This window comes from Labrus mixtus, chromosome 2 (genome assembly GCF_963584025.1).
Source record: "Labrus mixtus chromosome 2, fLabMix1.1, whole genome shotgun sequence".
In the NCBI taxonomy this organism is placed as follows: Eukaryota; Metazoa; Chordata; class Actinopteri; order Labriformes; family Labridae; genus Labrus; species Labrus mixtus.
In genome coordinates this window covers 21,013,500-21,040,558 of record NC_083613.1, presented here as the reverse complement: position 1 = coordinate 21,040,558, position 27,059 = coordinate 21,013,500, and the positions used below count along the sequence as shown (strand labels likewise).

The following is a 27,059-nucleotide window of genomic DNA, read 5'->3' as shown; positions in this document are numbered from 1 at the left end:
AAGCAACAGCTGTGTGTCGCCAATTTTGTTATTACAAAATGCATCGTTTGTTTATGTCCAAAGAAAGCTCCATAACCCCAAATAATGCGTATCCCACAAATGATCATCTGAAATGCTACATTTAATAATAAGGAAAGATTATTTAAGATATAACCACCTGTGCTCATACAAGTTTATTTCTTCTTTTAATGGAAAGGTTCCCCATCTTCTCTTTTGTTTTCTGTTTTTTTTAAAGTGTAATTATAATTATACTTTAAAAATTGAAAAGAGGGATTGCTTTGGAAAGGCAAAATATCTACTGTCCACAGAGAAGAATATTTACATGAGCTGTGTATAAAAATAGTTAGAATCACTGTAAAATGAGTGTCCTTGTTAACGTATACAAGAACAGACCAGTCAGGGTAACAGGTTGTTTATTTGCCATGGCTCTAATCCCTACCATGGTTTGGAAACAAGAGTGCAGCTGAGTGAGGAAAGGAGGTTTCCCAGACAGAGCGAGGACTCTCTTCTCCACCATAGTGCACTCCACATCGTCGTCCTGGATCACTACATCCTTCTTCAGGATTTTAACAGCGTACAACTCATCGGTGCCCTTCCTCTCAGCCAGCATCACCTGTAGTGAGATAACAAAGACACAAACATTAGCTTCAGGGGGACTTAGTAGCTGATTCCTAACCACCACCTTAAAAAAAGAATGTGATTATGTGCATCACCTTGCCAAAGCTGCCTTTCCCCAAAACCATGATGAAGTTGAAGTCTGAGAGCTTCACCCGGTCCTGATTGCCATTGCTGTCATACTTGCAGACCGCAGAGGAGGAAGACGAGTCAGTGGGTTTCCCTGGGCCCACCCTCGCCCTCTTCAGAGAGGAGAAGTTCCAAAAGATCAACAAGATAAGATAATGAGGGGGGTTATGGAAGTAGTCTGATCTAGAACAACATAAATAAACCTTTTGTCTGTGACTTTTGCTTTGAGTCTTACCTCAAACTTTTGCCGCAGCTCCTCGTTACCCTCCTCTCCCTCTGGCTGGACTGGAACATTAAAGTATTCTCCTTCCTCCTGGGACAGCAGCTTAAACCTAAACCCATGAATAAAAACAGAGAAATGTGAGATAAAATACAGAATTATTACAGCACTACAACAATAAAGCCCTTTAATAGTCACACCTCTTTTCCCTAGGCATTTCTTATGTAAGACTACACCGCGGTAATTTCACCCAATTATTTCCAATTTCCTCATGTTGACATCTCACCATCCATCCACCCCTTGTTTTTGTAGCTCCGAAATCCCAAAAGACAAGGAGCCCATGAAGTCATTTCTGCTGGTCAGATCCCAGTCCCAGATCTCCACAGAGAGACGGCGGTCCTTGTCACTTTCTTTTAGGTTGCTAAGTAATAAGAGAAAAGTAGAAAGATGGTTACATAAAAAAAAGACCATAAAAAAGGATATTTTAAAGGTAGATAAAAAAAACTCGAAACTCAGATCAAAACTTGATTTCAGAAAACTCCTTATACTTCTTATATAGCTACTTAAACCAAGTAGCTTTTACATTATGCACTTTTTTCTACAGAATCAACAAAAGAGCAGAGAAGAACGCACAGAAAATGTAATTTAATTATGTGCATGGGGTGGGTCGTCTCAGTAGGAAGGATGTGGTGTTTTTATATTTTATATACTTTATGTTGTGTTTTATGCAGATCTTCTGCAATATGGGTGATGTGCAAAGTATGTTGTTGTGTTTTTGTTTTGCATTTGGTATGTGCTTTTCTGTTAACATATGGACTGTTTGTCTCTATAGATTTATTCTACTGGGAAGGCAGCTAAATGTTTGCAGCACTCTTTTCGAGTCCTAGACAAATGTCCCCAAAGGGATAATAAAGTGTATCGTTTAGTATCGTATAGTATCATAACGTGATGTCAAAGGAAAGACTGATAGAGCATTAGATTCTGGCGCTATGATGACAATTTACTGCCTTTAAATCAATGCTAAGTAAAGTTTGACATATTCATAGTACCAACATATTTTTCCTGAATTTCTCTGCAGCATTCTCATGGCAGAGAAAGAGCTTATTGCTTAGCGGTTCACACCGACTTTACGCAGAAAATTTACCAGGGTGCTGGTGGGCAAAATTATGGGTTAAGTAGGGGTGGAAAGTTTTGCTATTTTCGTTCACACAGGAGTTTTGCATAGGTGAGAAAAGCACTACTAGAGTTTTCTTAAATAACAGTGTCAGAAATGCCTCAGATACAGCCATAAATGCGTATAGCAGCTGATGCAAATAGATCTGCTACCGTAATATATTAAAGCCCCACACAAGTGTTCATTCTCCTCAAAGACAGTCATGTATACAGTATTGATAGAACATGGCTTGCCAAAACAACTCATGTTTAAGAGCAACAAAGAAGCTCTAGAATAGTGGGCTACTAGCAAAAAGAGTACCAACGGTCAAAGTTAGCTAAAAGTAAGAAAAAAGTGTTTTTCAATCAAACTTTTTCTGAAAACTACAAGTTAAGACAATAAAAATAAAATTAAACTTTTTTTTTTGGAATTTGCTTTTTCAAACTGGCAAATAACTCAAATATGCCTTTGCAAGCAGAGACAGCAACTCAGAATAGCTTCAAGCACAAACATTACACAGAATAGGGAGTGGGTCACTCATAAACTGTGTTTAGCTTCATGTCTTTGAGAGTGATACTTCTGCCAACAGGGACACTTAACACCAACCAAGTTATGCCAAAAAAAGAAGCCTTTGTGTGGGAGGGTGTTTGAAGCAACATTTTTTTTTTTTACAAAATGGGAGATGTCTCACAAGGTGAAGGACTCATTCCAGGTGGGGTTGAGGCAACACTTGATGGTCTTGGTCTTCTGCTTGCTCTCACTCTTTGGGTCTGGGATCAGCTTGAGCTTTACGTAAGGGTCTGACAGGCCATTTGGGTCCATGGGCACCAGGTTCTTCGCCTCTTTAACTGTTGAGGATAGGATTTTAAACAAGTGGAGGAGTAGAAAACATACCAGGATTATATAAACATTTAGACATTACTTTTTGTAAATTAGATTTAGCCCTTTGAAAGCGGACAACAGGACCTTCATGTGTTGTGAGAGTCCAGTTGTGTGCTGCCCTAAATAACTCTAACATCTAACAACACTTAACAGCAGTTTAGTTTGTGTTCTATAATCAATCCACAGCTGTCTGAGAGAGAAAGAGAGAGAGAGAGAGAGACACAGAGAGACAGAGAGAAAGAGAGAGAGAGAGAGACAGAGAGAAAGAGAAAGAGAGAGGGGGGGGGGGGGGACACACGTGGACGCATGTCCCAGTGGAGATGTGGGTCAATCGTTGGACCATAGATCGACTAATGGACTTTCCAGTTAAAGTCTTAGGCAGATAGAGTAGCTCAGTTAGTGTGTGTTTCAGAGGCAACACATTGAATACAGACACAGACAGAAGGAGAGCGCACTCACTGGTGACGGAGAGAGCCTCCCCAGTGATCTGGGCAGTGATTTGGATGCGTCCTCTCCTCTCGGTGTGATCCGTTCCACACAGACTCGGGACATTGGCAACACATCGCTTGTGGATGTTCATCATACAGTCTGTAGGCAGAAGTCAAGTTCATTTTACATATACAGCGCTTAAATCATAAATTGTGCAACAGACACCCTCAACCCTCCAAACCTTTTCAAATAATGGGGCATCTTTTCTTTTTTTTTTTAAAGTTATGTTTGGAGCCATTTTTGCCCTTATTGGGTAGGACAGCTGTGGAGAGATAGGACATTTTGGGAGGAGACAGTGGAGGATGACATGCAGCAAGGTGCCGAGGTCGGATTCAAACCCACGGCTGCTGTGACGAGGACTATAGCCTCTGTACACGGGGCAAGCAACACAATCACTAGGTCACCGGTGCCCATGGGTCATCTTTTAACTTGACTTTGCAGTGTTTTTATTTTTCTAATAAGCCATTTCCTTTTAACAGTGTATTGTCATTTGTTATGTCTGTCTCAGCCTATTTTTTTATTTTTCATAAATGTGCACTCTTCTTATCAAACAAAAAAACTAATATAAGAATAAACTATCACAATGATTTCAGTGCTACATTCCTTATTTGAAAGCTTTGCAGCAATTCAGAGTTGCACTTTTACCAAATCAAAGGAACAAATCAGGCAATGGACCACTGAGTGCTTCTTAAAGGGCAAGGGGATCACAAGAGTGTGAAATTCTCACACCACAAGACAATTTCTTTCACAGTTGTCATGCTGATTGGAGGTTATTTTCCAGGAGTGATCTTCAAAAGAATGAAACGATCCACAAAAAGTACTTCAGAAGTCACCTGCCAGAAATGACCTCCAATTAAAAACTTTTATTTTTTTTTTAAATGGCATGCTAGAGGTTGAACTTGAGGTTATTAAAAAAGCTGTTCTTTGACTTTAATATGCAAGTGACTGTGTTGTTTTTGAGTTTCCAATCTTCTTTTAAGAAGCACTTCTGGCTGCATCTGTGCATAACAGGTTTCATTTAACAATACGTTTATTTTTAATTTCACAGCATAATTATTAGGCAAGACAAACGTTGAAAAACCACATCATCAATAGTACAAATACTAACGACAGCACAACAGAACAGGTTAAAAATAAACTTGCAAGAGCTTGACAAGAACATTATCCTAGAGTGCACATAATATTGGATATGGGGAGCAGCCTGTCACTGGGTAAAAGGATCTTCCCTATTTATTATTTTTTACTTTATTTATGCAAAGTAAAGTTCACCAGTGATCATGTGTAGTACCATATAATAGTTGACCAGATCTCTTGGCTCTATGGTTTCCCATTGTGATCACTTCTCAACATGTCTGACACATTAACATTGCCCAGCAGTTGGGTGAAAGGGGTCAAAGTATTTAGCCTCTGGCCTTTTTTGAAGTATTTGTTCAATCTCACACCAAGAGGTTGCTATCTGTTTGCAATCCTGCACGCAGTGAAAATGTGACTTTGGACTGATCACGTTTAACACAAGCATCTGGAATATTATTATTAAACTTACATAATCTAGCTGCTGTTACGTAAAATGGCATCAGGCAGTTACATGATAGCAATATTAATCTTGTATTTGCAGATCGTCTCTGCGCCTCAGTACAAATCACACCACAGTAATCCAAGGAAATATTCTCCTGAACGTCTTCTTTCCAAGCTTTAAGCCAGCCAATAGAGGATTCGGATGATGTCAGAAACTCTCATGTCATAATAACACTGAAATATGCCCTTTACTGTGATATTTCAGAGAGCTCAATCATTCCAATTCAGATAGAGGTGGCGAAGTTATTATCCATAACAAGATGCAGCAATTACGCTTCTGATATATATTAAGTGCGTTCAGTATCTGTTCAATCGGCATCGGTTCTTGTCCTGAAACAAATTCCCTATTCAAGTTAGACCTTTGATGGTCAATAGACGCAACCCTTGTTCCAATTGCCTGGTTTCAATTGGGAATTTCCCCAGATTGTACTTAAACTGGATGTTTAGGCCTTCTGGGACACTGTTCCAAATGTTCATCATAAATGAAAGTTTCTGTATAGATAAGGTTATTAATTGTAATATTCCCTACATGGCTTGTGTCCAAACTATCCGAGAAATACAAACCATCCTCTCAGCCCTCTCTGTAAACCATGATGTTTGTTGTGTTGGATTCTTTGAAGATATTTCCATTCTGCTCTTCCAGACTTGTCTTAAAAGGTGCCAATAATTCAAGTGCGTCGTAATTTAGCTTTGAATAAACTGACCATCTTTGAAATGTGACCGTTGCAGTTTAAACCTGAGGATATGCTGTGATGGACAAAAGAGCAGAACTCTTCCATCTACAAACTTTATCTAATACATGTGTCTGTGACAAGAATAGTTTTAAAAAAGCCATGGACTTGGAAAGGCCCTTATTAGCAAAGTATTTGTATATGCTCATAAAGGACATTCCTTCAAGTAAAATTTACATTTAAATAAAGAAAAACTTAATTATTTAGGCTGGATGAATGTAACATTAAAAAAAAGGAAGACGTATATTTATTTTATTATACACAAAAAGATCGAAAAACAATTGACTCCTGGATCATTTTAGTTGAATTTGCATAAAGTATAGATAAGTCTTTCTTAATCGTGGACAAAATATGAATGTACTCTTTTTGCAATTCCTCAGTTTGTCCACTAGAGGTCAGACTGCTCTGATGTATATTTCCCTCCACTCAAAGGAAGTGGTGCAGAGGTAGAGTGTCAGAAGGTTGATGTTTGTACACTTTCCCATTATAAAAATACTTTTATACAGTAAATTATTTTTATGTATTTTACTCCAATATAAAAGGATTGGACTTATGTAATCATTATTTTTATTTGATTTATCAGTGCACTCAGTCTCAACTGCTACGCTTTGTGTAGATGGACAGAATCATAATATCAACAACATTTTTGCGCTCACACATAGTCTATAGCTCACCCCGAAAACTTCAGGAGTTTTTTATAATAATTTTCAAACAAAGTAATGGAAATGTTTTCTACAGAGAGGGGCCCTTTTATAAACAGAAAACAGAAGTTCTGCAAAATGACAAGTCTGACTTTTTGTGAGAGGCGAGTGTTTGCATGAAGATGATTTAGAGTGGAAAAGGAGTTTGTTTTGTTGGAGGAATTAAAGTGTCGTGTAGCTCGAAGGAAACTACAAACTAAAAAACGCTAGAAAGCATATGTACACTAATACACAGACAGTGACCAGATTAATCAGGAAAAGTTTTAGCCACTGCAGTCTTACTTACAGCTGCTGGCTCAGAAAAGCTACTGAAGTACTTTTTGTACTTGTCAGTCATTGAAACTGCTTAATAAGTGAAAATAGGAGTGTATTTAAAATAAAGGAATTTCCCTTTTAGGGACTTGAAACGGAAAGCAGAAGACTTGATCTGACTCAGGCAATTGTGGTCTCGCTTCCCACTGCTGAGAAATATCACAGAGGGAGTCATTCATTATATCTTTGCTCAGCCATAAAAAGCTACATCTTTTTTTTTCTTTCTACAAATTGGAAATGTAACTGGTGCCAAATACAACATTTCAACCAAACCATCCTTATTCGATGAGATGCCAAATACTTTGCTTGTTTTAATTTTCCTCATATCCTGTATAATAATACAGATTATGAAAAGGTTATTCATTTATTATTTCCACTGTTTAGTGCAAAGTCTAAAAAATTGTAATGTGGTCATACGAATTAAATTAGCAAGAAACACAGACTGTCTATTCACGTTGTTTGTCTATGTGGGTTAATATATAACCTGTCAACCTGGTTTATGTGGTTTTTGTTGACATTTCAGTCATTTCAAGAGAATTCACCACATTCTCTTTAGTTGACTTCACATAAATGAATGAAAACTGCTCCAGAGCCCAAAAACAAAGTCCATAAACAAAGCTTTAATGAGAAACTGTTAACCCATAAAGAATGATGATTATGGCTGGGGATGCGGAGTTGAAGCCCACTTTCTGTTTGTGTCTTTGTTGCCAGCAACGTGCAAATAGTCAGCAATAAATATGACATGACAGCAGGTCTGTAAAAACTATTCAATCATTGGTAGGAGCAGCTGATGGTATCTCTGCAGCTGTCATTTAGCTTATCATATCTATTTAACTGTGTCTTATTATGACTCATTGGTTTGATTATTGTAAATGATGGACGTGGCCTAAGATGAAAGAAGATTTTTAGCTGAACTGCAGTCAACAACCAGTTGATCACAGGTCAATTGTGAAATAAAAAATTCATTTCGTAGACTTTACCTCCATAATCCTAATGAAGTGGACAAAAAGAGTGGAAGATGGTTTAAATTAAAGGAATTAAAAATATAATTTTAATTGTATCTATTTTCAGATTGGATTTGGACTACATTCCTCCAGTGGTCTTTATAGATTTTAGAGCCTGCACAAGACTTCCCGAGACAAAACATAGAAAATGGTATGTTAATGATTTCAATGTTTAAATTAAAAGCTGAATGAGTAGGATTTGTCGGATGCCATTTAAACTCAACATTCACAGTTGGCTTCTCCTCTCCAGATCAACACTTGGATGCATGCTAACGATCTGGTACCTGATAACAACCAGCTACTATCTTTAAACATAGGGCACCATGTTTGGCTGGGAGCATCACACCTACTGCCTTTAAGTTGATGCAATATACAACACCCCTATCCACACAATGCAATAAATCAATACGTATATAAGATAAGACTTCAGTTTGCTATAGCTTAAGTAACTCAACCATAGTGACTGGACAGACATAGACTGATAGGCAGAAAGATGGACAAGTCATCAAAAATGAATTTTGCACACAGCCTCTAAAACAAAAGCTGTTACTTGTGTCACATGTTCAAACAGTGTGTGATCTCACTTAAACATAGATTTGTGTACTTACGGTCACATTTCATGCCCTGGTGTATCAGCCCGTAGAGAAGAGATCCACAGTGGTCACAGAACGTCGGGCTGGAGTAAGTGTGGACCTTAAACTTGTGTTTACTTCGAGGATCCTGCAGAGACAGTAACACAAAGAGTGGATACAGAAAATCATTATTTTCAGTGTCATTGTATTTTCATTCTTAATGTCCAGGAGGCTCCTGTTGATGGGACAGAGAGGGCTTCATGTCAAGGACAGAGATTTAACTTTTATTCAGGCAATAGTCTTTCAACTTCACCGGGATATGTGTTGCCATTCCTTGACTTCTGTCTAAAATATTGTTTTCTCCATTATGATGATTTCCCTTTATTTACTTTAAGAGGTTAAGAGCCTATTTGTTGAAAACATCTAGAGAAATAAAGCACACTTAAAACTAGGGCGGCAAGCACAACTGAACCGGCCCTCACACCTTAGTGCACCTCTGGGTTTTGTGAATGTCGGAGTGTGGTGCAAGTCGGGATGTGGCACAGCTGCAGTTTCTTCAGAAGACAATCAAAAACCGTGAAAAATCTTGTGAATCGTCATGGGGGTTTTTGGACACAATATAAACCAAAAGGCTGTCTCACCAGTAGGTGGCACAATGACAGAATTGAAAATTGTCATGTACATACACATGTATAGAGGGTGACCTTCTCGGCTTTGATCGAGGAAGCTGTAAGTTACAGTCACGTCGTCTTTCATGGCGAGACATCAAATTAGGCAAGCCACCATGGCCACGCCCTTTCAGTTTTGTACCAGGTCTCTTCTTGGCTCTATACCGGAGTGTCTGTCTTCATTCTGTGTGAGGTGTATTGATTTGTCCCCTTAACAACAGTTACATTCGATTAAGCAATTTGGACAAGAGCCATTCAATTGTAGGCTGTAAAATTAAATCGACACTTAAAGTGAACCAATAAGCGCAAATGTTATAAGCGCAAATAGTATCTGTTAAATAAACACATACTATTTGTCTTTTGTTGCTGTGAATATTTACTCTCTGTTGCTCTCTATCTCTATGCTGCTTGCAGAGCGTTTGTATAAAACCAATAGCACTCTTGAATTTGTGCTGGTGTACTGAATATCATCACTGCTATACTTCTCTTAGGCCTGTGACCAAATATTAGCCATGCTGATACTCAGTACAACAGCACTCCCTATCTGGGGAATTTCTTAATGATTGTGTCCTATTTAAGCTGAGCGATCCTTTTAATAGTTCCTACGTTGTAGCAGAGCAGATGTTAAATAACTGAGAGAAGTCAAATTGCTGATGGCTGAAAAACGGGACACAATAAAAGAGCTTTTTTAATGTAACACAAGCAAGGAAAGAGAGAGGAGTTAGAGATCAATGAACATCAGTCATATAATTTCAAATCCATGCTGACTCACAAATCGAGTGTGTGGTTGTGTTTGTGTGTCTTTGTGCACAAGAGATACTGGCTCATTAACCTGAGGCAGCCAGGCAGCACATTCTCTCTTACTGACATGTCTCTGTGTGATTTGGGGCTGACAGCTCAGCAGGAGAGAGGACAAGAGGTTACATCTGTGTGTGTGTGTGTGTGTGTGTGTGTGTGTGTGTGTGTGTGTGTGTGTGCACGCGCGTGTGTGTGTGTGCACCTGTGTGTGAACAGGAACTAGATGAAGGTACACAAACACATAAAGCAAACGCTGACCTTGCTAATGTTATAAATAAGCCTTCAACAGGAAACAATCATTAAACATGTGTTTGTGTTATAACATTCAACTTCCACAGTGTAGTGTAAGGACAGGTAACGTTTACATAATGATCCATACCAGTGACAATAAATGTGACCCATACCAATTATACATTCATTAGATTTTTTTTTTTACTCCCTTTGTAATAATAAAAAAAGTTATATAATCTGAGAAAATAAGACAAGGTAAAACATCTCAATCTCCATGAAATTTCAGACGTCAGTGAAAATAAAATCTTTCCCTGCCTCCATGCAGTGGTCCAACAGTCTCTAGACAATAACAGTCTGTCAGGGGGGGCAATGATTCAGAATTCTTAGTAGCTCGTCTCATAGAAGGCCAAACGGTGGGGAAAACATTTTCACAGTGCATTTTATCAAATTGAAATTCTGACTTGTTCTGAGGTGTTTGAAGAAGACCCATCATATAAATAATGTATTTACAGATTTTGAAAAAAAAGAAAGCAGACTCTGTACTGGGTATGTGACCGAATTTTGTCTGTGTCTTTAAGAGTGTTCTGGAAACAGTTTGTAATCCGAGTAGCATAGTCCATTAGCCTTTCAGCAGGAAAAATGTTGATGCGTTGATTGCTAGCAAGACTGTAAATGATGTCAATGCAATGCCACTGAAAAGAAACTATTGGTCAGAAATCCTTTATCCCAACTGCTGCTACTCCAGACGCCACTCAGTGTTAAATCCAAAACACAACAATCCCAGAGACTTAATAAAAAAGTTATTGTCTAGTTACTTAGCTGGATATCTCGCTGGCTGCAGCTTAATGTTTTCTACATTTTTAAACTATTCTTGAAGAAGTCTTTCATGTTAGGTCGTGTAGTTATTTCCATCATAATGCTCTCCAACACTTGACAATGTGATGCCCTTGGATTGAACCACAGTTAAAAACATGCACATAGCAAGTGACATCACCCATCTGGTTGCTGAAACGCAGCCATCTAGCTTGTCCAGCTTTTTAACAAGCAAGCATATTTCAAAAATGAAAACAACACAAACAAAGCCAAGAGCAGGTCAGTAACTGGATTTAGCTAAATTGCCTCCTGACAAACAGCTTTAACCTGCTGGTTAACTCAACCATGCATAACTCTTAGCCTTTATATTAGCAAACGGATTTCTTAATTTTAAAAGACACCAAAAATGAGCATTTCTGCTATAAAAATTTGCAAGTATGAGCTCTAATGCGGATTCTTTAGTTTTTGAGCCAGCCTCAAATGCACACGAGGAACTGCAGTTTTTTTTAATTCTGCATTGGCTACATTTTTCAACACCACAGGTTGCTGCTTGGACTGCATATCTATTGAGCATGTGTGTGTTTTTGTGTGAACAAATTCTCTACTTACATCAGAGGCAGGTCCTTTGTCAGCCCCAGGACAGGAAAAGGTGACAAATTCATGACAGCGCTTATGGACCACAAAACAGCACACTGTGGAGGGAGACAAAGAGAATCAAATGTTAACTCAGGCTTGCTTGCATAGCCAAATGAGTCGACACATAAAGGCAACAAAAAGATGAATCAATATGTCAATTATGTGGCATTAGTCATTGCACAATAGGCCTCTCATATTTCAGCAGTTCACTTTTGCTCCTTCTGTGCAGACAACAACTATATTTAGTTTTATAGCTTCAGTTTAGAGGAATTTATATTTAACCAAACGCATGGTGGGATATTCAATCATGGCCAATAACACTGAGGCTGCTGTATGAAACAACACAGGCAGATCCAAATGACAGCAGGAGACTTCAGTGTCTGAAGTCAAAATCATTCAGGGTAGTAAACGACCAAAATAAATATCCTGAAAAAAAAACAAGCTGTTTGATTGGATGCTGACTCAAGAACATTAACAATGCATGGGACAAAGTTTGGTTATTGCTTGGTTTATCAGTGTCTATCAAAACACCTGTGATTAGAAAAAAGGGATTCTTTCAAAACTCTTGCATTATTCTTGGATATTATGATTCAAACGTTTGTTCAAGGCGCTCCAGTGTTTCTCGGTTAAAGCACCAGACTTCGACATGGTACATTTCTTTATAGGAGTTCAGGCCAGAGTTTACAAACCAAGTACTGTCTCAGCAAATGTATAAAAATAAGTTTGTCTGTCTTTTGGTTTCACTTTGAGCATTGAAAAGAAGATGGCCTTATTATGTCTGATTGCAAGCATTTATCTCAAATAAATGTTGACACCATTTCAGATATGATACATTCACACAGAGGTTATGAAAAAAAACGTAGAGAAAAGGTTGTGGGCTATTTCGCATAATAAAGACAATGATAGACAACAATGTTTTACAATGTTTAATTAGGGCTAGACATTTAATTTATATGTTCTTGATTTAGGCTTTATAAACCTGCACATTAAACACATATCATGACCAAGTATGTTTACCCATACAAGGACTTTGATTTGGTTTTGAAGTAAAGGGTATAGAATAGTAGTACTCTAATACTGGTAAGATACTTAAATAGAATAAGATTTAAAAGAGGATATGAAATGAAAACACAAAATGTGCCAAATGTGCCAAATGTGGAATAGAGGTGCTGTACAGTTGTGCAGGTACGTGCATGATAAAGGTTAAGTACAAATATCTTACAGTATATAATGACACCCAATGTTCAGAGGAAACAATGAGTAATCAAGTCAGTACTAAAATTAGTAAAACATTTGATAAAATCTTGTTTGATGTGCGTGTCCCTGTATTCAGTCAAACAAGACGGACACAATATTTTTTAAAGAAATCTCAAGAAAAGGCAACAACTTGGCAACTAATAAAGAAAGGGATCTGCAGCAGAGTCATCGTAATGACAGCTCTAAAAATAGAACCATAACAATGGAGTGATAAACCCTCAGTAGTGGAGTATGTTTGCTATCTTTAAGATGAGCAGCTACTGATATATTAGATATCCAGCTGTAAGTCAGTATAATACTTCAAACTGAACACAGTCACAAGAAAGACATCCCTTTGTCATTTTATTCTAGGTCACATAAAGATGAGGTCAGTTGGTTCCTTTAAATTTTGATGAGATGGAGATGTGAACATGACCAACAGAAGAACTCCATTTCGATAAAAAGGGCAGATCAGTCTCCTCTACTGTACACCAACATCATGGGTAACGCCTTGATTTCATTCACGTACAGTATGTGGCTGGTGTCTTACAATCTGAAAATATATACGGATGATGCCAATAGTGTCAGGCGCAAGAAAAGTGGGTTTCTTTACAGATGGATAGAAACCTGATAGAAGATACCTGAAGCCATGGGGGAGAGGCCACTTTTGTCTGTTTTAACAGACTGATTAAGAGGATGGCTGTTTTTTTCTGACAAATCTCATTGTATTTAATATCAAACTGATAGAAACTGTATATAAAGTAAATCCATATTTTAGCAGATTAACATTACTGAGGTTCACAATGAGTTAAAACTAGATAAACAAGTAATTTTTACTCATACAAACATGCTCAATCAACATTGACAACTGATTGGAAGGAAATAGCATGTTAGCCACTTAGCATCCTTTTATCTTAGCTAGCACACTATCATACGGCCTCTCAGAAATCCACCACAAAGTTGAATTTTATCACTACTTGGACCGAAATAGGGAGGAGTTTCATAGGCCATTCAAATATCACTGAGATTCCCAACGGAATGAATGGACTTCTGGTTGACTTGCCTCCTTACATATACATACTGTAAGTGGAAACGAGGTGTTAACCTTATATTAAAGGTGTTTTTTTTTTCACTAGGGCTGCCTAATAAACACTTCATTGTTATCACAAAACGAGCAGTAGCAATAAACACATCTCAAAGGTTTAAATTGATTGCATGTAACAAACAATATTATTTTATGTAAACAATAACTGCTTTCTCACTCAGTATTGGTTCATTTCATCGATTGGATGGAGGTACGGAGGTGGAAATAGCCACGCTTTCAGAGCATTTTGATGCAGTCAGATGAAGCTCAGGCTATCTTTCAGCTACTCTCAGATTAATTGGGGCGTATTTAGTGACGAAAACAAACAATGCTTTTTAGATTTATTTGGGATTTAGGAGAAACATAATAACATCTAATTGTATTCATTTAGCAAACTTCATATCATTATTGGAATAATAAACATTGTTTTAGCACATATCTCTTAAATCATGCAGGCCTTATTCCTATTCAAAAGTATTGCACAGTGCTGATCTGAATCCTTTCCACTTGGCAATAACTTAACCAGTATGGACTTAAAATAGAATTTGTTGTTTTGGTTTGACATTTCTACCAAATGTATAAACCTGATAATGAAACATGAACAACAACAGCCACTTCAAATTAAAACAAAGAACCACACACGTGCACAAGTGAACAGACACAGGGCACGCTCTGGTTTGATCTTAATTATTCACATACTTAATACATTTTCATGAGGCAGCCGTGACAACTGGCAGCACTTTCTGCAGGTTTCAGGCACTTCAGCTGGAGCAGCAGATACGGTTATGTCATGTCTGTGCACACCTTGACAAAGCTCACATGTACAGTGAATTTTGGTGAGTGCAGTTTTATCTCAGAAATTAAGGACAGTAGTTGCTTGGTGTTTGGCTTTGTCTAGCACGGTTGAATTGTGTCCATCTGTAGTTTTTTCACAATGCAAATGAAGAGACGGACTGTGACTGAAAAAGAGAAATGCAGAGAGAAAGAGAAGGAAGAAAAAAGAATCAAGTCAAACAGAAAGACAGAGATAGACAGAGTGTGTGTGTGTGTGCGTGTGTGTGTGTGTGTGTGTGTGTGTGTGTGTGTGTGTGTGTGTGTGTGTGTGTGTGTGTGTGTGTGTGTGTGTGTGTGTGTGTGTGTGTGTGTGGGATGGGACACAGCTGGGTTTGAGGCAGTGTGAGGGGGCGGGGAATTCATTTATGTGCAGTTTTTTTTTTCTCCAGCCAGTCAGAAAAGACTCAAACAGAAAATGGAGCAACAGAAAAACACGACAGTTGCACTTTAAAGCTTTTTGTTCATAAATCTGCTCTGTCCCACACCTGTGCACGCCATGCATACACACACACTACTGAAAGACAGGCATAGTGACCTGCTGAAGAGGTCTTCACTCTGTTGCCTAGCAACCAGGCTGAGCCCTACAGTTGAGTCTTCACACACACCGCCTCATTTGTGGCGACTGACAGCGATAGCAGCAAATCACAGATAATCCAAAAGAGGATCCTTTGCGATCGAGAACTAGGACCCACAGATGGAGACACTCGTTATCACCTGCAGGCCTCAACATGCCACAAACAACACAATTTGCTACAGGAACAGCTCACTGGAGACTTTTGTCGGGCTAAAAACTAACACTTTTTTTTGTAGTTTATTGATCTCTTGATCTGTAGTTTTTTGTTTTGTCAATAAAATTTCAGACAATTCTGAAATGTGTCAATGTTTCCTAAAGACCGAGAAGATGTCAACAAATGTCCTGTTTGGTTTGTAAAGAACCCCCAAAAATATTATATTTACTGATAAAACTAAAAAATATTTAAATAAAATACACTTTTTAAGATATTCAATATATTTTGATTTAACTATTGTTAAGTGATTGATTTATCGAATCATAAATGCAATGATCATAATGTAAGCGGTCGGGATGTGGCAATTCTGAAGCCATGTGTCTCTCTTTGAAAACAGTGCACTGGGGGGGTCACGTGATGCACGGAGGCGAGAGGACGTAGATTTTTCGTCTCCCCAACGGGTTGATTCTTAATCAATATTTTACAGTATTTTTTGCCAGTCAACTGATTTCCAAAGTGACGACGGTATTAATAATGTCTGTGGAGAACTTTTTCACGTCGTGTGCGTCGGCTTAAAGGAAAGAAACTCACAGAAGAGGAAAGCCAACTGCTAATGCTATGCCTGTTGCTAGCCAAGATAACGAGCATGGTGACGCCGATGATGCAGCACGAGAGGTAACGAGCTAACTTGACTGACGGAGAGGAGATGAACGTGCAACGAGATGACTTGATAGTGGATCGAGTTACCACCAATGTAGCCACAATGCTGGACAGTAAGTTAGCTGCTATACTCAAACCGGTTAACGAGCTCTCTCAGAAATTTGACACCTTATATTTAAGAGGAAATCTGTCCTGAACTCGCTTAAAAAAAGAAAAGATTCAGGTAGCATTTCTACAGGAAACGCATCTAACCAATGAGGAACACAAAAAATATCTTATCGAGTGGGTTGGTCAGGTTCACTTTTCATCTTATTCAACAAATAAGAGGGGTGTGATTATATTACTACACAAAAATCTGCCATTTACTGCTACAGCTTCATTCCAAGATACAGAAGGAAGAATTGTTTTAGTTAAAGGGGTATTATTTGGAGAAGATGTTTTGCTAGGAAATATTTATGCCCCTAATGCTCAAGGTGAAGCTTTCTTTGCTCTGTTATTTAGTCAGCTGGCTGAAATGGACTGTCCAAATATGATAATAGGAGGAGATTTTAATTGTAGTTTATCTCCGTCATTGGATAGGCTTCCACCTCAAAACACTCAGTCCAGTAATGCACGGGCAGTCCTGAACATTATTAAGGAATTTGATCTTCTAGATGTGTGGAGGCATTTCAATCCTTTGTCAAATGGCTACACATTTCAATCTCGTCCCCATTCTTCAGCGTCACGTATTGACTATATATTTGTGTCCAGATGTTTATCTCATTTAATAGAACACTCAGATATAGGTCACATCGCTCTTTCAGACCATGCACCTGTCACTATGTTAATGCAACCTCTAAGACCTATTGAACGCTCATTTTCTTGGAAAATGGATACTTTATTATGCATGGATAGCAACTTTATTACATTTTTGGAAGAACAAACAGACTTATTTTTAGAGTTTAACGATAAAGATGGGGCAGACCCAAGAATTGTATGGGAGGCATTTAAAGCCTATATGAGAGGTATGATTATTTCATATTCAAGCCGGAAGAAAAAAGAGCGGGTTGCCGAACAAACTAAGATCGAAAATAAAATAAAAAAGCTTGAAGAAAACTACTATAGAACTAAATTAGATGAGGTCTTAACTGAACTAAAGGCAACCAGGATAACGTTGCAGAATCTGATAACAAGAAAAGCAGAAAAGGACATTCTCTTTGCCAAACAAAGACTCTTTGAATTTGGCAACAAACCAAACCGCCTACTGGCACGCCTAGCAAGGAATGCCCCAATAAAGAACTTTATCTCAGCTATACAGGACGAAAATAGTCAACGACAAACAAATAACCTTCGGATTAATGATGCATTTAAAAGGTTCTATGAAAAGTTATATAGTTCTGAAAACGATGTGAATAAGCTCAAGGAAGGGTTCTTCTTAAACAGTCTGACAATCCCACAACTATCAGAAGATCAGGCTAATCTTTTGGAAGGCCCCATCTCCTTATTAGAAATCGATACAGCCATATCCTCACTCCAATCCGGGAAGTCGCCCGGGGCGGACGGATTTCCGGTTGAGTTTTTTAAAACACTAAAAGGTAAGATCAATAAATTATTACTTAGAGTTTTCAATACATCTATTGAGGACTCAAAACTCCCAGAATCAATATATTTGGCCAATATAACACTTATATTAAAGAAAAAGAAAAACCCAGAACTCTGCTCCTCATACCGACCAATCAGTCTACTTGGAGTGGACATAAAAATTTTATCTAAAGTATTGGCTCGCAGGTTAGAACGGGTAATGACTCATATCGTGGATGCAGATCAGACCGGTTTTATAAAGGAATGTCATGTTACAATACAAGACGCTTATTTAACATCATTCATTATCTCAATCATTGCCAAATTCCTGGAGCAATTATATCGATGGACAGTGAAAAAGCCTTTGATTGGGTTGAATGGGAATACATGTTTGACATTTTGAAGAGATTTGGCTTTCAAACTAATTTTCTAGGCTGGGTGAAACTTCTGTACAAGAAGCCCACAGCTTCTGTCCTGACAAACGGTCTCATTTCAGCACCTTTCAAGTTGTCAAGAGGTACAGCCCAAGGCAGTCCTCTGTCCCCGCTCCTGTTTGCCCTGGCTATAGAGCCGTTAGCAATAGCTATTCGACAAAATAATAATATTAAAGGAACAATGATCGGCACAAAGCAAAACAAAATTATGTTGTATGCCGATGATGTCCTGTTGACCTTAACAGATCCGAGTGTGTCAATACCTGCTGTCATAGAATGTGTTAAAGAATTTGGACTAATATCTGGATACAAAGTTAATTTTGACAAATCTGAGGTAATGCCCCTGGTGAGCCATAGGCGTGTTGAACCTGATTTTGTTAGACCATTTCGCTGGGCCCCTGATGGTTTCAGTTATCTGGGAATAAAAGTTACACCAAAACTCAATCGACTGTATAGTGAAAACATTAACCCGTTGACTAAGCACTTGAAAGAAAATATGATGAGATGGAGGAATCTGCCCGTATCCTTTCTTGGTAGGATCAATCTCATTAAGACGACTATTCTCCCTAAGATAATTTATCCTGTATCTATGCTTTTTGTATATTAGAGATATTAATAAAGCAATATCAGACTTCATTTGGGCAGGAAGGAAACCCAAAATAAAATTAGAGAAGTTACAACTCCCTAAAGAAAAAGGTGAGTGGGGTCTACCTGAAGTAGAAAATGATGTTATGTCAATACATGCCAGGATTATTTCTTCATGGGTGGTTAGAAACACTGGGTTGCCTTGGCTTGAAATAGAGGCCATAATGTGTAAACTTTTTTCCCTTGTAAATTTATTAGACAAACGACTGAAGGAATTACCAATTCTAGTTAAGGACAACTTGTTAATAACCAATATCATAAAGATGTAGAGAAGCTTAAAGGCAATGTTTGGGAAAACTGTCCCTTGAATGCACTTAGAACATTGGTGGACAATCCAGATTTATCAGTGGAGGGGGCAGGGCCTAACTTTAAACAGTGGCAGGAAGCAGGCTTAAAAAGAGTACACGATCTTTGCAGTAATGGGATCTTCAAAACGTTTGACTCTCTGAGAGGTCAGTACAATATACCTACCAAGGACTTTTACAAATATCTACAAGTCAGGCACTATGTATTGAAGAAAGCAAATACCCTCAATTTCTTTAGTGGTTCGCATATGCTGGAAAGATTTTTCTTGGATCATACAAAAAATGAACGTTTTGTATCAAGGTTTTACTCTGAGCTACAGAGTTTGGATATGGATAAACTTGCTTCCTTAAGAACATCATGGTCGGCGCTGCTGAAGGTGGCAATAGATAAAAATACATGGGAAGAAATTCTGATGTTACCCTCCAAGATTTCAATCTGTAATAGATATAAGGAGATGCAGTACAATATCTTGCATAATGTTTATATATCTCCATATGTTGATAGTAAGTTCACAACAGGAGCTTCCCCAATTTGTTCCAAATGCAAAGCTAATACTGGAACTAGAATGCATTGTCTTTGGGAGTGTGAAAAAATTCAATTATTTTGGAAGGCAGTATGTGGAGAAATAGGCACGGTGATAGGACAACAACTGCCTCCTGGCCCACTTCTATGCCTCCTAGGAAGTCTACTGAACATTTTGAAGGAACATAAGGACATAATCCAATTTCTTTTAATGTTGGCTAGGAAGGTTATAATGACAAAATGGGTTGGGGATGAATCCCCTACTGTTCACTTCTCTCTGATATCTGATGTTGTGACGTTAGGAAAGTTAAGATACTGTATTGGTGGAAAGACTCATCTCTTTAAAAGGAAAAGGGAGAAGCCCTTGAATCTTCTAAATGTTAAGTGCAACTTATCATAATGATCCCTGAATGATTATCTTGCTATTGTACAACATCCCTGTTAATCACATGTATACTATACTGGTAGATGCTGAATGTGACTACTGGACCAACTATGCAAATATTTTTGCTAAAGTGCACTGAGCTGTTATTGTATTGTCTTTGAAAATCAATAAAAAGAATGTTAAAAAAAAAAAGAAAACAGTGCACTGCTCCGTCTGGGTGGGGAGTGAGTCTCTGCCGCAAGCCAAGGAGTTCAAGTATCTCTGGGTGTTGTTCACAGATGAGGGTATAATGGATCACGAGATAGACAGGCGGATTGGCTCAGCTTCAGCAGTATTGAAGAGGGAGCTGAGCCATAAGGCAACCTCCATTCCAACCCTCACCTACAGTCACAAGCTGTGGGTAGTGACCGAAAGAATGAGTGTGTGGATACAAGCGGCCGAAATAAGTTTCCTCCGAAGGGTGGCTGGGCTCAGCCTTACAGATAGGGTGAGGAGCTCGGACAGCCGGTGGGAGCTTAGAGTAGAGCCGCTGCTCCTCCGCATCGTAAGGCCCCAGCTGAGGTGGTTCGTACATCTGATCAGGATGCCTACTGGACGCAGGCCTTTGGGGGTCTTCAAGGCACGGCCAACTGGTACGAGACCCTGGGATAGCTCCGTGGAGGGATTATACTGTATATATCCTTTCTGGCCTGGGAACGCCTTGGGATCCCCACAGGATGAGTTGGAAAACATTGCTGGGGAGAGGGACATCAGGGGCAACTTGCTTAGCCTGCTGCCACCGCGACACGGTATCGGATAAGCAGAAAATTGGATGGTTGGAATTATCAGCAGTTGGAATTGTTCTAAAATCAAAGTTCTTTTTTTGGCGTTTCATTCAACTAAGAGTTTAATTAAGAGTGTAAAAAAATCATAATAACACTAGATTTTATTTTCATATCATGTTTAATTATCTGATAGCTGACAGGATCCGTAAAGTTACCTAGTGTCATGTTTTGTTTTTACTCATTTATTTAGGATTATTGTCTGTTCCTGTTTTATTTTGTGCTTACCCTTGTCTCTGTCTGTCAGATCCTGCTCCTCAGGTTTTCCTGCCTTGAGCCTCCCTCGCCCTGATTGTGCTCACCTGTGTCTCGTTATCCCGATTGTCTGTGTGTATATATCCCTGTGTTTCCTCCCTCATGTTGCCAGTTCGTAGTGTGTTCCTGTGTGTCACCTTGTTCCAGCATTTTTCCTAGTAGACTTATAGTGATTTTGACCGTGCCTGCCTTACCATTTTGCCTTTTGCCTGCTCCCTTTGGATTTGTTTGCCTCGATGATTTGCCTTCCTGTGTATCGACCTGGACTGTTATTAAACTCTGCCTTTTCCTGAACTCAGCCACGTGTGAGTCTGCTTTTGAGTCCCTGTCTCTATCTGGTTCTGATAGACAGCAATTCCTAAAAATGTAACTGTTAATATACTTCACATAACATTATATATAAAACCGAAGCACTTGGCTCACATAAACATTAAAAACACAGTCCTAATGAAGAAGCAGAGTCCCTTTGCCTAAAATATTGCAATAGATTCAAATACAATGAACAAAAACAATTAATCATTACATAGATTTAATTGTCAGTTTATTTCCTATGTACAGCCCTTCAGCAATGCATCACCCCCCCCCCCCCTGAGATATTTACAGTATTTCTTAACAAGGTTTTGTTGTATCAGTCTGCATCATTTGAGTCTAATTGCTTTAATACGACTTTATTTAGTTTAAGACGGTAATGCTATTTTGGTCAGAATAGATGATTAGAATGTGAAGCACTGTTGTTCTTACATGACCTTGGTCAGCTGAGTAGATCCTGACAGCAATCGGCAGACAAATCACGGGTACTGATCAATAATTGTGAGAAAACGTATTGCCTTTTTTTAGTGGTAGAGCTAATACAATAGTCAATAACAAATACATCCATTTACAGAGTCAACAGAAGTGCCAGTTTTGTTAACTCACGATCGCTCAGTTTTATAAACTGACCTGTAACATTAACTACTTTGATTTCCTATTTCATGTCTTCAGCCGAAACCACCACTGGATTATTATTTACAATTCATAGAAAAAACAAACCTTGAATATAGACATTGTGTGATGTTATTCTGTTTCATCCTATCTGACCCAGCCAATGCCCTAGCAGCCACCCACAGATCAGCCCTCTTAAAGCAGAGCCATCTAGACGCTTTCTCCGCTGCCTCTGTGATGCCAAGTGCCGTATAAGCTCTCCAGAGTGGCTGGCCTGCAAAGCTCCAATACTCAACCTCCAAATGCCAAAACTGGGCTCTCCAGCCTCTTCTTTGGCAGGTGTCCCTCAGATCCTCATACTTTTCTCTTTTGAGGTCATAGGCCTCCTCCCTCCGATCTTCCCATAGCACAGTGAGCTAGGTGTTGATGAGTAAGACAACAGAGCAATGTCAGGTGGCAGCTTGGTCTTACTGACGTGGGATGAAACTGCAGCTGCTTAAGAAACGGTCTGTTCTCAACCTCCAGTTTCTGACAGAAAAACGCAGCCCGGTGCTTTGAGGTGTTCTTTAGTAAGCTTTTCTCCCTCTTTGAATGGATTGCAGGATTGTGTTCCTGATGAGCCCCATCTTCTGGCTGATGTTTAAAGGGGCTATATGTAACTTTCAGAAATACTGCGTTTGTAGCGATACCGCATGGACGTTAGGCGAACTGCACCAGTAACCTGTTGCTCGCTCTCCCTCGCGTGCTCGTCATACGTGCTCGTACGTACACAAACGAGCATCATCATCGGCCGCGAAACCCTAGATATCTACCGGCATAATGTTTACAGAGGAGGTAAGTGGTCATACACATGTGAAAGTCTGTGAAGGAGTCTGTGTGTCTGTATTCATTCTCGACAGGCACTGGCTGAGAGCAGCAGTGTGTGATGAGTTTGTCCACCTTTTGAGAGCTCCTAGGGCGGATAGAAGTGTGTGGAAGGCGGCCTCTGGCTGTAGCGGGAGTGTGTGATGAGTTTGTACTCTTGATCTGTGTAAGCGGAGCGGAGTGAGGAGGACGTTGAGAACGTGCATAAAATGTCACTTCCTGGAGCTTTCGTGGAAAATACGACGCCGGGAAACTTTTTATACAGGCAACACAGACAGACAGTGAACATCTACTTTTTCACATTTCAAAATTTCCTCTGAACTTCTTTTCCATTCTACAACTTTTTAAATAGTTTTCCAGAAACGTATACCTCCCAATGAGCCATCGAGACATCTGCCATTTCAAAAAACTTTCAGCTTTAAAATCAATTGTGAAGGAGCTGGCAATTTACTGTGAACTACTCTGCTCTACAAAACTGTTTGTGTTTTCTCAGCCAAAACCCCTAACCCTAATCTAGCAATATCCATTACTTGCTGCTAGATTGGTGCAAATCAATAACAAAGCACCAAACAAACCACTGATCTGTCCATGACCCGGATTAAATGTCAGCCACAGCTCCATACAATCAATCACAATGACAAGCTGGTAAAACAAGACACTGTTTTTGGCATATTTCCTGTATTTGACTCACTGAGATTGTTACAGTTGTAAAGTGGACTAAGTCACAAGATACACTAACAAGTCTGTATATTGTTTTGTTTTTTTAAACAGTTAAAAAGCAGATTACTAATGTGGTCAGTGGGGTGTGAAATCAAAGGCCTCCTCTTTGAAATGGAGAACATCTGTTGCCCTTGTAAACTTTTGGGGTTAAAAATAACTTGTGCAAAAACAAGTATGATAAAACACAGATAACCCTAAGTACAGTTAAAGTTAATGAACTAGTAGCTGCTTTTTAAAAATCTTTTGGCTGTTGGTGGAATTACTTTAAAAAAGGGGGTCTCAGGTTTGCTAAAATAAATTTATTTATTTTAACAGAGTTTGTTTTCAATGTGGGAAAAGGTGTACTTTTCAAGAATAGAAACCTTAATACAAGCTCTGTATTCAATTTTCCCTTATCTCCTCTGATATGATGTCAGCAAAAAAAGAAAGTTCACTTTACAATACTCTGTCCAAACTCTGCTCAGACATCTCAATCAGTAGGAAATGACCAGACTAACTTCCTCTTTTTTTGTCTACTCAAACACACACAGATGTGCAAACACATTCAAATAAACAGAAATAAAATAAAAGCAAAAGCTATGAGATAGGGGTAGGGATCTTGACTGATTGCAGAACAAGTATTCAAACAGACTGTATCAATCAAACACACACAAAACAACCTGTTCTCCAAGTCTGAACAAGTCTGCACCACATGTCTGAAATTCCTCCGAACCAGGCTGAATGCTGATGATTTGCACGTGTGTGTGTAGGGGTGAGCACCACCCATTCATGTTGCCCTGCGTTACACCCTGCTTGTTCCTGTAGTCCTCTGAATGACTCCACTCTTCATGCAATCCAACATTTCTCTGTTAGTAAAAAAAGAAAAGCCACTGACAGCATGCTTCATCAAATACATTTCAAGCTTCTGTAATAGGACTCAAAGTCCAAATGCAGGTCATAAGATATCTGGGTTCGTAGTAGGTCGAATGTGCTTCAAGACTGAACATGTTTTGGTTCATTATTTAACTGGCATACACCTTTAAACATAATGCTGTTTAAGTAATGCAGAATAAGCTGTCTTTCCCAAAAAAACATCTTGCCAGTTTTAACCAAGAAGTTACTAAATCTCAGACTTGCACAAAAACACATTCAAACAAACCTGGGATTAAAAGGTATAGAAAACCGCCGATTTGACTAAAAATCTCCATAACAGCGACTTCAAACTTCAAGGTGAGATTTGTGTTCCTGTTTATTCCAAGTCAAAGTCATGGAGTTTTGGTAGAGAAATGTGAAAGTTGGAGAAGTGTACAGATTATGTTGTATATGTTCATAACTCTAGACACAAACTGTCCTCAGAGGAAAATGTTGGTCCCTGGAAAACTGTTTGAAGATTAAATGCACACGAGAAGTTATGGTGGGGGGGGGCAACAGTGAAACCGTAACTCTCCTGGTAGCTTTTCCAAACAGCATTCCAGGGAACCATTTTTTACTTTGAATAAAGTTTGTGTATTTAGTTCAGAAAATATACCATAGAATTGTTTCACCTCTCCAACTTTCAAATTTTACAACCAAATCTACAGTGCACCTTCAACAAAAAGGTGAACTAAAAACCTGAGTATATTGTTTTTATATATGTCAGCAAAGTAAGCTCAATCCTGTCATCTAGTGCTGTTTAAAGTGAATCAAAGTACTAATATTTCATGGGTGAAATAGGGCTTAAACTGTTGATTATTGTCATTATCATTTAATCTGTCCACTGTTTTCTCAATAAAACCATTTGTTGTTTCGTACATAAAAGGTCCAAAAGAATCGACACAGTTAGAAAAAACTGCAATAGGCATTCCAGCACCCCTTGTTTTTTAATCTCTTCAGCGTTTTGTATGTGAAGTCTTCTGCATGATCAATGTTCACAAAGTGTGGCTGTATTTGTCTGACTGTATTAAAATGAAACTGAGATCAGCTCAACATACTGACCAGTCACAACAGTATGAGGTTAAATACCAGATATCTGGAAATATCAAAATCTACACTACTACTGCTAACTTCAAACTCTGTGTATAGAGCCACACAGCCAGGGGCGCAGGATAGCCTAGCAGTTACGTCGCCCGCCCCAGACATCCTGAAGACCTCAAAATTCAAAGTTCTCAAACCCAAACTCGAACCCTTTGCTGCATGTCATCCCCCGCTCTCTCCTCCCAGTATTTCCTGTCTCTCCTCAGCTGTCCTACTTATAAAGACAAAATAGCCCAAAATATCTTTAAAAAAACACAACCAACAATAAGTCCAGTTTTTAGCTAAGCTAATGTTATGTCCTGTAAAATGTAAATCACAGAATCAATGCTTATAGAAAACTTGAGTAATAATAGTTTTTCCCAAAATCTTACTTTCTAACTCTTAAGAAAAAGTTACATTTAGAGTTGGGATTTGAAGCAGGCTATAGAAAATAAATCACACTGCAATATTCTGAAAGATATTTGATCGTAACACCATTCAGGACTAGTGGTAATGTTAATTTCACTTTTTTCACTGACAACACTATTTCATAAATCAAGATGAATTAGAGTCAAACATGTTTCTTACATGTGTAGAACAACATTGAGTCTAACCATGCCATCCCTGCAGCTCCACAGTATTTCATTAAAAAGGGTTACTGTAACTTAAGCTTTCAGTATTTGTTATTTTGATAAAGTTACTTTTGGCTTCTTTGATAATACCCGAGTTACTTTTGAGTCCCCTAAAAAACAAAAACAATCAACTTTATACAAAGTCAGATGTTTTCAATTAGAGCTCCTCTTAACTAAAAGCTCAGGTCACAATCCAGGACTTATTGTTTGTTTGTGGAGAAGATTTGTGTGATCCATGGGCATGCTGAACAGAAAAAGAAACCTTTTGACCTGTTCACATAATCCAACTACAGTTCATGTTTATTAATCCTTCCACCCCATCTTTAAACCTTTGGCAGACAAAGCTTTATTTTTATTTTTTTCATTTGGTTCAGTAATAAAGCTTCAAACTCATGTCTGCCTCTTCTTGCTGCCACATGGTCAACTTCATGTTCTCTCGAAATGTGTGAAAAGTTTGTATACAACAGCTGAGAGTTGAATCAATTATATGAATAGTTAGCATCTATCTTAATAAGCTATTAATCCATTTGAGATTTTTTAATAAAAATGAAAGGTCAGAATTCTCTAAATCGTGCCTCTTACATGTGAAAATGTTCTGTTTTTTTACTTCTTCATGATGGTGAACTCAATATCTTTGGCTTGTAATCGATAATTAAATATTTTCCTCCCAATTTCTGATTCCAATTCCTTAACTTGTTAATCAGTTGAAACGAAGAAAATACCATTGAAACAAACAGAAGTTTGCATACAATAGTTGAACAGCAGTAGGCCCATTTTCCCATCCCTATAGAATACTACTAGCTAATCCTCAAATCTGAACCCCAGCATACCTGTCATTATGCAAGAGGGACATTCAAACTCAATTTGTCACCAAATTGTTGACATTTTGCAGCATTACATTCTCTGCTAGCACCACACTATTGTCGTTTGCTTTTATTCATTTAATAAATTG

At 38.5% G+C, this 27,059-nt stretch overlaps 1 protein-coding gene across 2 annotated transcripts in view; it reads right to left on the bottom strand.

Annotated features, from left to right (window-relative positions):
* Positions 1 to 27,059, bottom strand: part of LOC132988452 (protein kinase C beta type) — a 40,644-nt gene that overhangs the window by 10,405 nt on the left and 3,180 nt on the right. For both annotated transcript variants that reach the window (XM_061055874.1, XM_061055865.1), the window contains exons 3-10: positions 11,503 to 11,585; positions 8,420 to 8,531; positions 3,459 to 3,587; positions 2,809 to 2,965; positions 1,251 to 1,385; positions 980 to 1,076; positions 714 to 857; positions 440 to 613 (exon numbers count right to left, since the gene is read on the bottom strand). In XM_061055874.1, the coding sequence (XP_060911857.1) occupies positions 440 to 613; positions 714 to 857; positions 980 to 1,076; positions 1,251 to 1,385; positions 2,809 to 2,965; positions 3,459 to 3,587; positions 8,420 to 8,531; positions 11,503 to 11,585 (1,031 nt within the window). The remainder of the gene's footprint in view (positions 1 to 439; positions 614 to 713; positions 858 to 979; positions 1,077 to 1,250; positions 1,386 to 2,808; positions 2,966 to 3,458; positions 3,588 to 8,419; positions 8,532 to 11,502; positions 11,586 to 27,059) is intronic.